Source organism: Cervus canadensis, chromosome 26, assembly GCF_019320065.1.
Source record: "Cervus canadensis isolate Bull #8, Minnesota chromosome 26, ASM1932006v1, whole genome shotgun sequence".
Taxonomy (NCBI): domain Eukaryota; kingdom Metazoa; phylum Chordata; class Mammalia; order Artiodactyla; family Cervidae; genus Cervus; species Cervus canadensis.
In genome coordinates this window covers 3,806,248-3,821,271 of record NC_057411.1, presented here as the reverse complement: position 1 = coordinate 3,821,271, position 15,024 = coordinate 3,806,248, and the positions used below count along the sequence as shown (strand labels likewise).

General features: G+C 41.3%; 1 protein-coding gene across 2 annotated transcripts in view; it reads left to right on the top strand.

The window, feature by feature from the left end:
- The window catches only part of KDR (kinase insert domain receptor), a 44,886-nt gene that overhangs the window by 4,783 nt on the left and 25,079 nt on the right, over nucleotides 1–15,024 (top strand). For both annotated transcript variants that reach the window (XM_043447753.1, XM_043447752.1), the window contains exons 3-13: nucleotides 1,185–1,381; nucleotides 4,118–4,248; nucleotides 4,526–4,694; nucleotides 5,271–5,410; nucleotides 6,023–6,200; nucleotides 7,582–7,696; nucleotides 7,785–7,948; nucleotides 9,800–9,956; nucleotides 11,054–11,177; nucleotides 11,691–11,799; nucleotides 12,895–13,236. In XM_043447753.1, the coding sequence (XP_043303688.1) occupies nucleotides 1,185–1,381; nucleotides 4,118–4,248; nucleotides 4,526–4,694; nucleotides 5,271–5,410; nucleotides 6,023–6,200; nucleotides 7,582–7,696; nucleotides 7,785–7,948; nucleotides 9,800–9,956; nucleotides 11,054–11,177; nucleotides 11,691–11,799; nucleotides 12,895–13,236 (1,826 nt within the window). The remainder of the gene's footprint in view (nucleotides 1–1,184; nucleotides 1,382–4,117; nucleotides 4,249–4,525; nucleotides 4,695–5,270; nucleotides 5,411–6,022; nucleotides 6,201–7,581; nucleotides 7,697–7,784; nucleotides 7,949–9,799; nucleotides 9,957–11,053; nucleotides 11,178–11,690; nucleotides 11,800–12,894; nucleotides 13,237–15,024) is intronic.

Genomic DNA, 15,024 nt, shown 5'->3' with positions numbered 1-15,024 from the left:
GCGACCTTGCCCTCTGAGAAGAGTGCTGAGGGTCCACAAAGAACCTTGGGGCGCTTGTGGCCATTGTTTCTGCATGATGACGTGAAGTGTTCAGCACGGTGACCCCGATCTATTTTAGCTTGCCGAGTGTAAAGGATACTCTAGTCCCCTTACCAAGGGTAAGTCACCAATACCCAGCCTTTGGGGAAAAAACATAGGAAGAGGTGCTATTGGCCTAGCTTTGCTACTTCAAGATGCATTTCTCCATAGATTTTCCTCTTAACCACCCTTGACAAGAAAGGTTACTTAAAACCCCTGAGATTCTGTATTCGCTTTATGTCGTGAAAAAAATGATGGGAGTATGTTAAAAGTAACTTCATTAATGTCGCTGCAACTTGATGTCAAGTTCGCTAAAGAAGGATCAGCAATATTACATTTGTCTTCACGTTGACCGTCTTCTTTGGGGCTTTGCAGAGAAATTCTGCAATGAAAGTAGTTTGTGCTTTAATGCTGTCCTTTCAACGTCCTGTGAGGCCCTGAGACAGTTGCATTCCCTTCCATCCTAGCCTCACGTCTTACTCTCCCGACTGCCCACTCTTCTGTAGCTACTCTGGGCTCCTTGCCATTCTCCTAACACTCCAGTTAGAAATCCACCCCAGGGCCTTGACGTTGCTGTTCCCTTTGCCTGAAACTCTGTCCCCCTCAATGTACCTACGGCCCACTTCACCAAGTTGCCTCCCTCCAGAACTAACTCTTCACTTGTTTCTTTGCATCTTCTAAATTTTCCTCATAGTACTTATCACTACCTTTTATACATTTTATTCACTTTTTGAACATTTTAGCTTTATTGAAGTTTATTTACTTTTTTTTTTTTTTGCCAGTGTCTTTCAGTTAGACTGAGGTTCCATGAAGGCACTGATTTTAGTTTGGTTTCTTCACTGCTGTATTCTCAGTCTTTACCAATGTTTGGCGCTTAACACATGCTTAATAAATATTTGTTGAATGAATGAATGAATGAGTTAATTTCTGAAATTAAGGCTCTGCCTTTTTGTCATTTTGTCCATAATATCCTGTCATCACAGGTAAAAGGCTGTGAATCGGTTTGTTGAGGAGTTTGTATAAGTTGGAGAACTAAACCTTCAATTTTCTTAGAAACAGCCTGATACGCATTTCACTTAAATACTTGTTTGAAATGAATTTTTCAGGGGTCAGAGGGAGTTGGACTGGCTCTGGCCCAACAATCAGAGTGGCTCTGAGAGAAGAGTGGAGGTCACAGATTGCAGTGACAGCTTCTTCTGTAAGATGCTCACAATTCCAGAAGTGATTGGAAATGATACTGGAGCCTACAAGTGCTTCTACCGGGACACTGACATGGCCTCCGTTGTTTATGTGTATGTTCAAGGTAAGTGGTTAAATGCCGTTCACTTCTCAAAGTGAGTTACCAGTTATAAAGCGCAATAGGTGCACAGGATTGAGGACAACAACGGCTCACTCTGAAGGCTGTCGGCCAACAGGAGTCCATAGAATTCTTCTCTCCCAAGGCCTCCTCTGAGGACAGGATTCAGTGATTTGTTCTGCAGCTTGGGCCCTGTTACACCTCTTTTACCCAATTAGTTCAGTTCTGATCTTTGTTTCTAAGGGAGGTCTGTGTTCACAACTGGCAATGGAGATTTATAGGAAGCCTTCTGATGTTTGAGGAAAAAAACCCTGAAATCCTTGAAAAGGAAGATTCAGGGATGAATTATGGAGCAGTTTCTGTGGAGAGATAGGTTATCTACAGCAGATTCAGAGATTTCCCCAAGAATGCACAGGGAATCAGCCAAGGGCTCTGGAGCTTTTTGTTCATAAGAACTTTTTTCCCCCTTCTTACACTTTATAAAAAACAAGTTTCCATACACTCACGCATATGAAGACACTGACTCAAAGAGCCTTTTGAAGACAGGATTTCTTTCCTTTGCTTGTGTGGTCTGAGATCTTGGATGACGTGCCCTGTTATCCTAGAGTCTGCAATTTGGAATTTACACTGTGGAGGCCAGCTTACCATCCACGTAGGGTAAAATACATGTCACGTGTATTTAGTATTTATAATCTGAATTATTCTTTCCTTTGTGTTTCAAAAATCTTATATTAACTTAATTTTCCTGGGAAAACTGACTTAACTAGTGAGATACCAATCATGTAACTTTGGTGAATGTTAATTGTATAGTGTAGTACTTTGCTTAGGTATACTAAATATTTTTCTTTTCAGTAAAGATGAGCTAAATTTTATTTATACATTTGTATACCTCTGTACATCCCAGAGAATCTGAAGCAGGTGAAGATGGCTTAGACTTTTTTCCAGAAGCATCTTTTACAGAACAGGGATTTCATCAGCTTTGGGAAGCACACTTGCATATTTCCATTTACATTTCAATAGTGCAATATGGTCAGTGCAGTGGAGAACCATCAAATAATGTATGTCACTCCTGGATTGCACAATATTTGAGAATTACTTTTGTGCCGGGTAAGCACAATCCAGGATAGATTCTGTGTCCTCCTCCCTTCTGCAGAAGCTGAGAGACAAGGCTCAGATCTCTGAGAATTTCTGGCTCCTTTTGATCTGGCAGTCTTGGGAGATCAGGCTTTCTCAGAAGATTGCAAGGATTTCCTGCTTTCAGGCTGTCTGGAAATACTACTAGATGAACCTCTCCCATAATATCTCGTTATTTCCTTCTCCCCAAGTCAGGAAACCTGGAGACATGCGAAAATTCATTTCATGAGTTCCAGTAAATATTTTATTTTGAGAGGATGGGTGGTTGTTTGGGTTTCTTTTGTTTATTTCCTTTTTGGGGGGTACTGAAATAGAATTGATGTACTGAATAGCTTTAGTCTTACGTCAAGGGGTTAATTTAGCTTTCAAAGACTTGCTGTGTAAGCAAGCTATGTAATATTTCATAGCATGTAGCTGAAAGATAGGTAATACTAAGAAGTAGCCATCTCCAGCACTGTTTATTTGTACACTGCCTGTCTTTGAGAATACCATCAAATTCTACTTCCTTTCTAAGCCTAGTGTTGTAGGAGGTGAGTTGTCCAAGATTTAGGTCATGAAGTTTAACAATGGAAAAGAAAACATTGAAGTATTCCCTATGGATAGTCCTTTAATATCCCCTCTGGTCCCCACCTTACTTCCTTAGTCTTCTGACCCCATTCCCTCCAGCAATGATGGAGCCAGGAAGTGGGTCTTGGCCTCGTAAGATAATGGCTGTGGCATGTGGTGGCCTGGATTGGCTGCCTTTCTGTGTTTTCCAGCTGGGAAGGAAATCAAACTTCTGCTGTTGCAGGGAATTAGCTGCTTTTCCCCCTTTGGTTTAATTAACTCTTTCTTCACTTGGACCAGCGACCCTGAAGAGCTCTGAAAATGCCTGGTCAGGTGTGTTGGGGGTATTGGTATGACCCATTATCTCTCAGGGATTTCAAGCATGACTTTACCCCAACTCTGTCCCTGGGGAAAGGAGTGATTTCCCAGCAGCATGCTAACATCATATGATCAATGTTTGAACAGCATTAAAGTCTCTTTTGTCTTTTTCTCAGTCTTTGCCATGATGGTCTTTCGTGTTTTGGTCACTGAAAATATTAATGACTACTGAATCTTAAACTAAGTGCAATAACTATTAAACATTACCTTATACAGGATCTTATATTTACTCTTCACAATTTTAAAATACATAAGCTTTCTCCTGAATTAAAAATGGTCAGTTATTTCTTTATTTTAAAGATCCTTTGGGAGCCATGAATCTGCTTTCATGACACATTATTTGCTTAAAGAGAAAGAACATGAATTTTTTTTTAATATTAATAAAACTTGATAGGCAAACTATACAGATTTAACTTTAAATTTACTTTAAAATTTATGTATATGAGAGATATATAATGTATATGAAAATGTTTATGAAAATAAAGACATGCACTCTTTCACTTTGAAAGAACTGTAGTGATCACCCTGCCAGGTTTCTACCAGACGACCTACCTCCAGATTCCCTCGCCTAGTGAGAAATGTCTTTCCCAGTCATTCATTTCTCTGGTTAGGGTTTATGAACCTGAAAGATGACCAGCTTTTCTAGTAAATGCCATTAACGAATGAAATTACATTCTCATCTAGATTACAGGTCTCCGTTTATTGCTTCTGTTAGCGACCAACATGAAGTTGTATACATCACTGAGAACAAAAACAAAACTGTGGTGATTCCATGTTTGGGGACTGTTTCAAACCTCAATGTGTCACTTTGTGCAGTAAGTTACATCTTCCTCCATCATCTCTTACCTTTAATTTTTAGCTAATATTAAGATGATTAGCCTGTTGTTTATATTGTAATTATATATATTACATATAGTATATATTATATAATATTAAAATCAACAATGAATTTTAAAGGAAACTTTAGGAAGGGTCAACATGACAATAAATAAAACCAATTTGTAATCTTAAAATAAGATAAATTCTTTAGTGTTCATGGTTTTCACTTTTGGATAATACAATTAAATATTTGATATTGCTTTTTCTACACAGAGGTATCCAGAAAAAAGATTTGTTCCTGATGGTAACAGAATTTTCTGGGACAGCAAGAAAGGCTTCAGTATTCCCAGCTATATGATCAGTTATGCTGGCGTGGTATTCTGCGAAGCAAAAATCAATGATGAAAGCTACCAGTCTATTATGTACATAATTGTGGTTATAGGTAAGAGGACAATTCCTTTTTAATCTTTAATATTAGATAATAAAAATTAGCTTCTTATATTAAGATCCTAGAAGACAGAAGATATTGAGAAATATATTAATTCAAGATTTAGTGTTAAGCAGTTCATTACATTCCCTCTTTCTCTATCCAATAAACCTATGTGCAATTGAGGTTTTCCTCCTTTCTTATCAGGAGCAAGGATAAATAAGAGTTCTCTTATAGGAGCATATTTTATGAAAAATTCAATGTTCCGAGCATTGCTTGGCATCAATTCTTTTTAAGTATATCTATTTTATGGAAAGTGCAGTAACTTTCTAAAGCTGGACCCAGTGACTATTGACTTCTCAGATTTTACTGCTTTTCTATCCACTGGGCTACAACACATTGGAAATCCGTTTAGAGCTTCTTTGTGAATCTCTGTAGACCATTTTTCCTGGGAGTTACCAAGGTTTGGGGAGGCTCTCAGGGGAAATGATGTGATACATTTTGAAGTTGCATCATTTCTGAAAAAATGTGAGCCAAGTTATAGATTTGGTTTCCCTCTCACTTTCCCTTTTTCCAATTTACTCGCTCCAGGGTACAAGATTTATGATGTGGTTCTGAGCCCCCCTCATGGAGTCGAGCTGTCTGTTGGAGAGAAGCTCATCTTAAATTGTACAGCACGAACTGAGCTAAATGTGGGGATCGACTTCCACTGGGAATACCCTTCTTTGAAGGTAACACTAACAGCTCAAAGCCAGACCTCCAAATACTTTGATAATAAGCTCCACCGAAGTTTGCTTGAGAGAGACAGGGACCTCTTTGACCAGATAAAGTTGAAGGGCCTTAGCTCACACTAACACACACACACACATACACATACCTTTTAAAAGAACTACAGGACATACATCTCCCATAGAAAGAAAGAGGCAAAATCAAGAACTCTGTCCAAGCTGTGAAGATTAGTTTTCTTTTGATGATTATGTCTTTCCAGTTTGCATTATTCCTCTGTTCTCCAAAGTCCTTGATCTATTCCCTTTAAGGAAATCTTTTGCAAGAAGTGGCATGAGACATTCTTCTCCTTAGACTGTGGTCATATTTCCTTGTGTTTCTGCAGTTTATATTTCTCTCATTCCTGTTATGTGAGGTTTTAAAATTCCTAATTCAGTTGATTCTATTTATTTCTCCTAAAACCAAATTTAATTGTCATCTGCATAATGTTAAAAGTTCAGAAGTCTCTATTATTAGCATTAAATAGTGTTCACCAAGGGCCAAGACTTTTGTGGGTATCTAGAAGCTATTGGGGAATGTTATGCTGGCCTTTGGAAGTTCAGTAACCTCTTTTTCAGCATCAGCATAAAAAACTTATAAACCGGGACCTAAAAACCCAGTCTGGGACGGAAATGAAGAAGTTCTTGAGCACCTTGACTATAGATGGTGTAACCCGGAGTGACCAGGGGTGGTATATCTGTGCAGCTTCCAGTGGGCTGATGACCAAGAAGAACAGTACGTTCGTCCGGGTACATGGTAAGCCAAGATTGCCTTGGAAATTATGCTCTGCCTTGAAAAGTGAGGTAATTCAAAGAAGTTTAAGCTAGTTAAGTTAAGTTAAGTTAAGCTAGTGAATCCTATTTTGTTCATTCAGAAGATGTTTTTGAGCTCTTGCTAGGACCTCAGGGTCAAGAACATAGCTTGGGTTCAGAGCCCAGCTTTAGAGATGAAATGAGCTGATGCAGTAAGTGCTCACTAAATATTACTTGTTGCTGCTATTCTTATTATCACTATAACAAGCAGAGGGTTTTTATCTAAGATCATTTTACAAGTTTTGTTCAATAACAAGGCTGAGAGTCTTCCTTGAATTGCAAGCATAAAGCCTTGCAATTGGTGAAAGCTATATTTAGTTAGTTTCTGTGGGGCTTTGAGAAAATAACTTGATTTCCCATTTATTCTCTTTCACTCACATAAATGTCTCAGTTTAGATGATAATTTGTATGGCATCTAACTTACAGGCCTTTGTAAGAGCTTGGATTTTATAATATGGGAATGCAAGACGGGTTTTGAGCAGAGAGAGATGCGCTCTGGCTTATGTTTTAATAGGATCACTGTATAAGTTTTTTTTTTTCTGATGTGAAATACTTTAGGGAAGTAAGGGCAGAAGTAGAGAGGCTAGTTAGAACGCTAATTGCAGTCATCCAGCTGAGAGATGGATGGTGGCCTGGACAAGGTTGGTGGAAGTGGAGGTGGTGAGAAGTGAGCTGATTCTGGATATAACTTTGAAGATAGAGCCAATAGCATCTGCCTGTTGATTCCCTGCCTGTGGGAGGTAGAGAAAAGAAATAGAAGATGACCTCTGAGTTTTTAGTGTGAGCAACTGAGTGAATGGTAGTTTTCTTAACCGAGATAAGGAAGGTAAGGAGGGGAGTAAGATTTGGGGACCCAGAGTTTGGTGGCTTCATTTGGAGATGCCTGTTAAACATCCAAGTGGAAACTTTAAGATATTAACCTAGATCCCAGAGAAGTTGGGGCAGGAGATGTAAGTTTAGGAGGAAGGTAATGGACGAGAGGAGATGTCGACAGAGAGAAGAGGTCTGAAGACTGAGTGTGCATGGGGTTATGTGCAGGGTGTGAAGGGACCGAGAAGGAGCAGCCAAGGGCTCCTGGGGGATGCAGAGAAAGCTTCCCGGAGAAGCAGGTGCTTGGACTGAGTGAGATTGGAGTGCTCAGTGGACTTGCAGAGCAGACTGGAGACCAGGGGTGAGAGAGAAGCTGGAATGGGACCTGTGGGAGTGTGGGAACCGCAGCGACTCAGACCCACAGCTTTTGACTCTTCACTTGAAACTCTTCTTAGAAATGGCCATGTCTAAGAAGTTGCCATCTGTGAGAAAAAATTATCTTTATTTTCTTCCAGAAAAGCCTTTTGTTGCTTTTGGTAGTGGCATGGAATCCTTGGTGGAAGCCACCGTGGGGGAACGTGTCAGAGTCCCTGTCAAGTACCTTGGTTACCCTCCTCCAGAAATAAAATGGTAACGACTGGAAATAAATGCAGAGCCTTGTGCCACATGAAAGCAAATGCTCAGATTGGACTAATTGCTGGAATTTTTTCCCCCATAGGTATAAAAATGGAAGACCCATTGAGTCCAATCACACAATTAAAGTGGGGCATGTGCTGACTATTATGGAAGTGAGTGAAAGAGATACAGGAAATTACACTGTCATCCTTACCAACCCCATTTCAAAGGAGAAACAGAGCCACATGGTATCTCTGGTGGTGAATGGTGAGTCTGTTCAGTTTTCCTTCTCTGCCCCAGTTCTGTTATAAATAATTTGATGATGTCCTCCGGAGCAGCTGGGCACCTGGGCCTCACTGGAATCACGAGTCGGCTCCTGTGTATAAAAATGATCCAGAACAGTGTGGCTTGAGTGTGCTTTGGACACTTTGCTTACGAGGCCAGGTGATCGAACCTTGGTCAAATGTGAGAGTAAAGTAGATGGCTAAGTACTGTGGGATAAAAGTACCAGCAGGGACCGTTATCAGGCTCAGCTGCAGTACCTTTGAATTGTGCTTCTGGCATGCAGATGTTTAAGATTCTTCTTGAATTTTGTGGGAACTTTCTAGTTTGATTTGGGGTTGATGTATCAGTGATGCACAGGTAGGCTCCAATGCAGAAGGCTTTTCTAGATGGACATTGCTTGGAAATGTTTTAATCTATTTTTCCACAGATGTCTGGGACCTAACTCTGAGGCTGTAAAGGGGACATATTAAATTTTAGATTTGAGGGATAATTTGAACTTTATTTTTCCAACCTGAAAGATGCTTATTTATAATAAGTCTTCTGGGTGGGAGAAGAAGGTCATCATGGTCAAGCAAATGCAAGAGATGCTAAGTTGATGGACATCATATATTGCCATCTTCCAGTGGGAGAGGGCAGGAAGACAGAGTAGCCGAGGTTTAACAAACATGTGACTAGTACCCCCTCCGTCATACATCCGTTAATATCTTGCTCCAGACACAGGTTGGGAAATACCTGTCTGTTGTAATTCTTTATGCTCTCTGCTGGCATAACAGATTAAAACTTCAGAACCTTCTCATGTGATATTAAACCTTCTCATGTGCTTCCTTATATATCCTGCCTGAATGTTTCCATATCTGTATGTCTACTGAGCTTGGCTTCATTTCTTTGCTGGCACATCAGCTTCAAGGAGTATTTTAAAGATAACAGGTTCCAGAAATGTCATTTAGGAGCCAGTTGGATATAGGGGTTTGGGAGCGGAGAGAAGCTGAGAAGCTGGTAGGAAGGATGGGAAGAAGGAAATGAACAAGAAATCAAGATGTAAGAATGGATGGTGAATAACCATCTCATTCATCCAGGAAGTCACTCCACATTTGATTCACCCTAGCATTTACCCTCCTCTCTAAAACAAGCATTAAAAAGAAGTCAAGTTTTGAACGTATAATCGTGGGCCTTAAGTTGGTAGTGATGACAAGACAGTTTCACATTAATGACTTTGGAGCCAAAAACAGAAAAATGGGAAAGAAGGAGGTCAGGCAGGGAAGGAATGGAGGGAGGGTGGCAAGAAGATAAGAAAGGATAGGAGAGAGGAAGGAAGGCAGGAAGGTGAAGAAGGAGGGAGAGATGGAGAAGGAGGCAGGGTGGTGACCTTGTCAAGTCATTTCACTTTTAAATTTTTCTCATGTGTGAAGTGGAGAACAATAATAGTGGCTGTGAGGATTAAGTGAATAAATTGGTGTAAAGCACTTAGAACAATGTTCAGCACATAATGCATCTGCTTACTGTATTATTCACAACTGCAGTATTTTTTCTGGAGGCTTGCCCAGTCTTGTGCAATTGGAAGGGCGAGGAGAGCTCTCCTGCGGATGCGGATGAGAAAAGCGAGTCACGGGGCAGTGAGACTCCACAAAGCCACCCAGCTTACTAGTTTATTGTCATTATCGTGAGCATCACTAGAAGTCAGGTGTCCTGCTTCCAAGTCTAAATGTTCTTTGAAAAAGCAAATGGGGGCAAAAACCCTATGCTTGGCAAAACACAGGCTTTGGTTGGTGAAAACTGCAACTTTCCATCCTCAAAGCTGATTGGCAGTTCAGAAGTTGTCTTTCTCATCTCCAGTCCCACCTCAGATTGGTGAGAAGTCACTGCTGTCTCCCGTGGACTCTTACCAGTACGGCACCTCCCAAACGCTGACGTGCACGGTCTATGCCGTCCCCCCCCCAAGTCACATTCGCTGGTACTGGCAGCTGGAGACAGAGTGCACCTACCCGCCCGCGTGAGTAGGACCACGCCCTTTGCCCCTGCTTTTTTGCACCTAAAAAAAAATTTATTTATTTGTTTTATTCTTTAGATTCCATGTGTAAGTGATAACAGACAGTGTTTGCTTTTGTCTGGCTTACCTCACTTACTCTGATAATCTCTGGGTCCACCTGTGTGGCTGGAAATGGCACTATTTCATTCTTTTATGTGGCAGAGTAGTACTCTGTTGCAAATATGTACCACAACTTCCTTATCCACTCCTCTGCTGGCGGACATAGCCATGCTACGATACGATTCTATTCTAAGCCAAGAAGGCTATCTCTGAGGTTATTCCTCAAGCAGTACTCTTCATCTCCTTCCATGTTTCTCTGTGCTATGTCCTTAGGAGATGTCATTCCTTGGGGTATCCTGCTTTGAGATTAGCTCTCTCTAATTAGCCCTTATGTCTACCTCCCTGAATGCACTTTCTTTGCCACTTTGTTAATTGCCAGTCCTTGGTTTTTCTTCCTATACCAGTCAGCCAGTGAATATCCCAATCTCCTTATCTGTGAGAAGGTCCATCTCAGAGGAAGTACTGATGTTTGCAAGGGAGTGATAGACCTCAGAGTCTCAGGTCCGGCTTATCAGGTCCTAACACACAAGTCCAGACATCCTTAGGAAAAACAGCAACAAGTCACCCACCACCACCCTAAGCAGTGCACTTCCTGTTGTTGTTTTTGAGATGGCCTCTCTAGTTTCTTCCTCAGATGCTGACCGTTTCCTACACAAGGATATAGTCCCAGGGAAATTACTTTAAGAAGCCCAATGGCTTCTTAGTTTCCTTGCCTTCCTTTGAACTAAATTAGCTTGAATTGTCTTGTCGATCCAATTTATGAATGGAGGTTTGTTCCCAGAATAGCTGCTTCCCTCCTGTATCCTGAATGAATCTACCTAGAACCTTTTCCTCCATTGCGGAGGCCTATTTTTAATTGGCGCCAAGTCTTGTAACTTGGTGGAGTGCATTCGAAGTTATTTCTAAGAATGTAATAACCAAAGTCTGACTCCTTTCCTTGATATTGATTTGAATTAAAGGAAAATTAAGTCATGACATCATCTCTTACCTCTGTCTTACAGCCTCGCTGCCTTAACAACAAACCCATACACTTGTAAGGAATGGAGAAACGTGGAGGACTTCCAGGGGGGAAACAAAATCGAAGTCAACAAAAATCAGATTGCCCTAATTGAAGGAAGAAACAAAGTGAGTTTTAAGTTTTTGAATTTGAAAATCTGTCTCTCTTTTATGGAAGGATGGACTGAAAGCAGGGTAAAATAATAGGTGAGGAAGATTGGAGATTGACTGTCAGATAAATGGGAAGATAAAATACTAGCATGTTAAGTCAGTTTGAAAACACCATTGACTTTTAAAAGCACTATTGACTTGCTGTTACTGAATCAGAGAAACATAAATACATATGCCATTAACTCTGTACATCAGTTGTATGGTAATTCTGATTTTATAAACATGAAAGTGAGAAAAGGTATGTAGTGTTGTGTTAAAACATTTTTAATTTTATGGTTCCAAAGCTCATTTTGTATGATGTGTGAGTAGCATCAGCATAGTTCTAATTGCATGGATTTGAGTGCAGTCGGTACTGGAGGATGAATGGAGTAGGCAGGTCGCAGCAGTGAGGGGACGCAGAGTTTTAGTCTGAGTGCATGTGCATAAACATAGGCTCCATTGTTTATGGCCTGGGATCTATTTTTTTCACAGACTGTAAGTACTCTTGTTATCCAAGCAGCCAATGTGTCCGCTTTGTATAAATGTGAAGCAGTGAACAAAGCTGGAAGAGGAGAGAGGGTTATCTCCTTCCATGTGACCAGTAAGTGCTCTCAAGGGGGGGGGGGGGGCTGGCTGATAGATACTCTGTCGTCCTGACTATTCCCATGAGCGGCAATGGCTTGAGGAAGGGAACTTGGGTGGGTAATCTCCAGGGGCTGGGCTGGCTGATAGATACCCCATAGTCCTGACTATTCCCATGAGCAGCAATGGCTTTAGGAAGGGAACTTGGGTGGATAATCTCCAGGGGCTGGGCTGGCTGATAGATACTCTGTCGTCCTGACTATTCCCATGAGCAACAATGGCTTTAGGAAGGGAACTTGGGTGGATAATCTCCAGGGGCTGGGCTGGCTGATAGATATTCTGTCGTCCTGACTATTCCCATGAGCGGCAATGGCTTTAGGAAGGGAACTTGGGTGGGTAATCGATGCTTTTGTTCGTAGATGAGAACTCCTCAGGTAGCTCCTGGACTCATGTGAAGTCAGTGCGTTTGACTTCACAGGGGACAGAACAATTGATTTTGACCGTCAAGTCCTGCGCCATGCCTTTTGTCTCTGTCATCAGAGTCTTAGCACGGCGCTTGGCTTACCGAGATTCAGTCAGTATTTGTGGGCTTGCTGTTGAAGAGCTGACAAAGTTAGGTTTTGGGGAGACAGTTGTGATGACATGGGAGTGGTGCCATCCCGATGCTGCCGATTTTCTCTGTTCATCTTAATTTACGGTTTGGCTTTAGCTGACTGAGATAAAATATTTCAGTCTGGGCCAATTCATGGTAATAAACATAGCTTTCCTGTCAGTGAGTGTTACATATCAATGAGGAATTAAGTTTGTAAATCTCATATTATAATTATCCTCTTTCAGTTTGAATTTTTTAATCTTAAAACCATACTTAGACTCCAAGTGGAGATTTTATAAATATCTGAGGGATTCATTTACATTTCCAAATAATGTGTTTTAGCAAAACAATACATTCTGAAACCACCTTGCCCAGTTTGGTTGTCTCCTTGTATTCTGTTGTCTGGGAATGCCAGGGCTTCACTTTTCTTGGTGCTTCATTGAAGACTGCAGGCAATGTGAAAGCAGTGGCAGAAAGCCCAAGGTAAATCACCGTCTTCTAACTGTGGGTTTTACATTTCAGGGGGTCCTGAAATCACGTTGCAACCCGACACCCAGCCCACCGAGCAGGAGAATGTGTCTCTGTGGTGCTCCGCGGACAGAACTATGTTTGAGAACCTCACGTGGTACAAACTCGGCCCACAGGCCCTGCCCATCCACATGGGTGATTTACCCACGCCTGTCTGCAAGAACTTGGATGCCCTTTGGAAAATGAATGCCACCATGATCTCTAACAGCACAAAGGACGTCTTGATCATGGAGCTGCAGAATGCGTCCTTGCAGGACCAAGGAGACTATGTCTGCTTTGCTCAGGACAGGAAGACTAAGAAAAGACATTGTGTGGCCAGGCAGCTCACAGTCCTAGGTAGGGCGATCACTCTGGACCATCCAGAGAGGCAGTTGGGATGCCTTCAATGTAGTGCTTTCAGGGCCCATGAGAAGATTGTCCTCTCATATCTGACTCACTGAAAGTCCTCAAGGCAGAAGGAAGCTAATCATGCTGAAGTGGTATATTAAAAAGAGAAAATAATCCTATTCTTTCCAACCCTGATGGTGGGGTCGCTCACTGCTATCTTCAGGGGATTACCCTAAACCAGGGACATTTCTGCCTCATTCTTGGGCATTCATTTATTTTAATAGACATGTATGTGTGAATGCCCACCGTGAGCTTGGAGGGTGCTGGAAGGTCACAGTGGTGGCTAGGTGGGTAGGATGAGAACACAGACAACCTGTCATAGTCCAGTGAATGCTCTGTGTCCATGAAGACTGGGCTTGTTTTCTGCTTTACTCCTTGCTGAGCTCCAGACATAGAACACAGTGGCACATATTGCTTGATAAGACATTTGTTGCCTGGAGAGTGTGGTGATGGGGTTGTTTAAGACCTGTGAGAGCCCCTGTGAGGCACTGTGTGTGTGCCTCTGGGGCACAGCTCAAGGTCAATGAGATGATCATTCTAATGAGCGAAAGGCTTTGTCAGTGCCACATGAAGCCACTCTCTGCACCTCCTCTAACATTTCACCTTGCGCAAAATCTGTGCAGCCGCGGCTCTGTCTCTGGGGAAATCAGGCAAATTTAGAGAGTTTCTCTTTGTACCCTCTCTCCTCATTTTCTCATCTCCTTAGTGTCCCTTCCTAGTTTCTAGGATGCATATGTTCTGTTTTGTTAAGGAGAACTGCCCAGATAAGCTAATTTATACTGCAGTTTCAGACAAATAATATTTCAAAGGCCTTGACATATTTTCAGGCAGGCACTAGGATAGATTTTGCTGGTGTCAAAAGAAGAGATTTTTTGAGTGTAGTCATCCCAAGGCTCTTCAGATCACAGCCCGTATATGAGCATGGTTTTTCTGTTCATCTTGGTGACTGGTCTGGTTTCAAGCTAATGAAAAACTTCAGAAAGAGATGTAAAGGAGGCTCCCGGCTTGCCATGCCCAGGAAACACTTGCTCACAGTGGGCTGGTTTGCTTCCCTACGAACTCCCAGGTTGTTTTCCAAAAATTATTCTTGGAAATAGACCAGAGTCTATTTGCTTAAGCCCCAGTGCAGTTCACTGTTGAGGTACTGTCATTTTGCCAAATGTTGAAGTGGATTCGTTCAGCAAAATTCCTTTCGATATTCAGTTGGTTTGGACAAGTTATTTCCATAACATTTTGCTGATTTGTAGGAAAGGTTAAATCTAAAGTTGTCCTGTACATTTAAACAAGTACCAGTGGGCTTCATTTTTTAAAAAAAAAATCTTTGACTTTTGTTAGAGTATTATTATTTTGTCTATGCTTTCCCGGAAATAGTATTGAACTAACCTTTTAGGCTAACTAGATTCTGAATTCAGCTGTTAACTTAGTTACAGGGACGTGGACAAGTTGTTTAACCCATTTCATCTTCAAAATAAGACTATTACTCCCATCATAGAGTTGACAGTGAGCAGCAGAAGTAGGACAAATGAGTTTTGTAAAAAATACCAAATAAATATAAGGTGTTCTTTGTTGAATTGCACTGAAGTTATATACTTTCCAAGAAGAACATGGCAGAATTCTTGGATATCAGTGGCTAGAATTTATCTATCTATCTATCTATTTGATAGGAGGGAAGTCCATAAGAAAGATAACTTTAATTTTGTGTTGATTACCAGGTCGAATCACTAGTATGAATGTTCA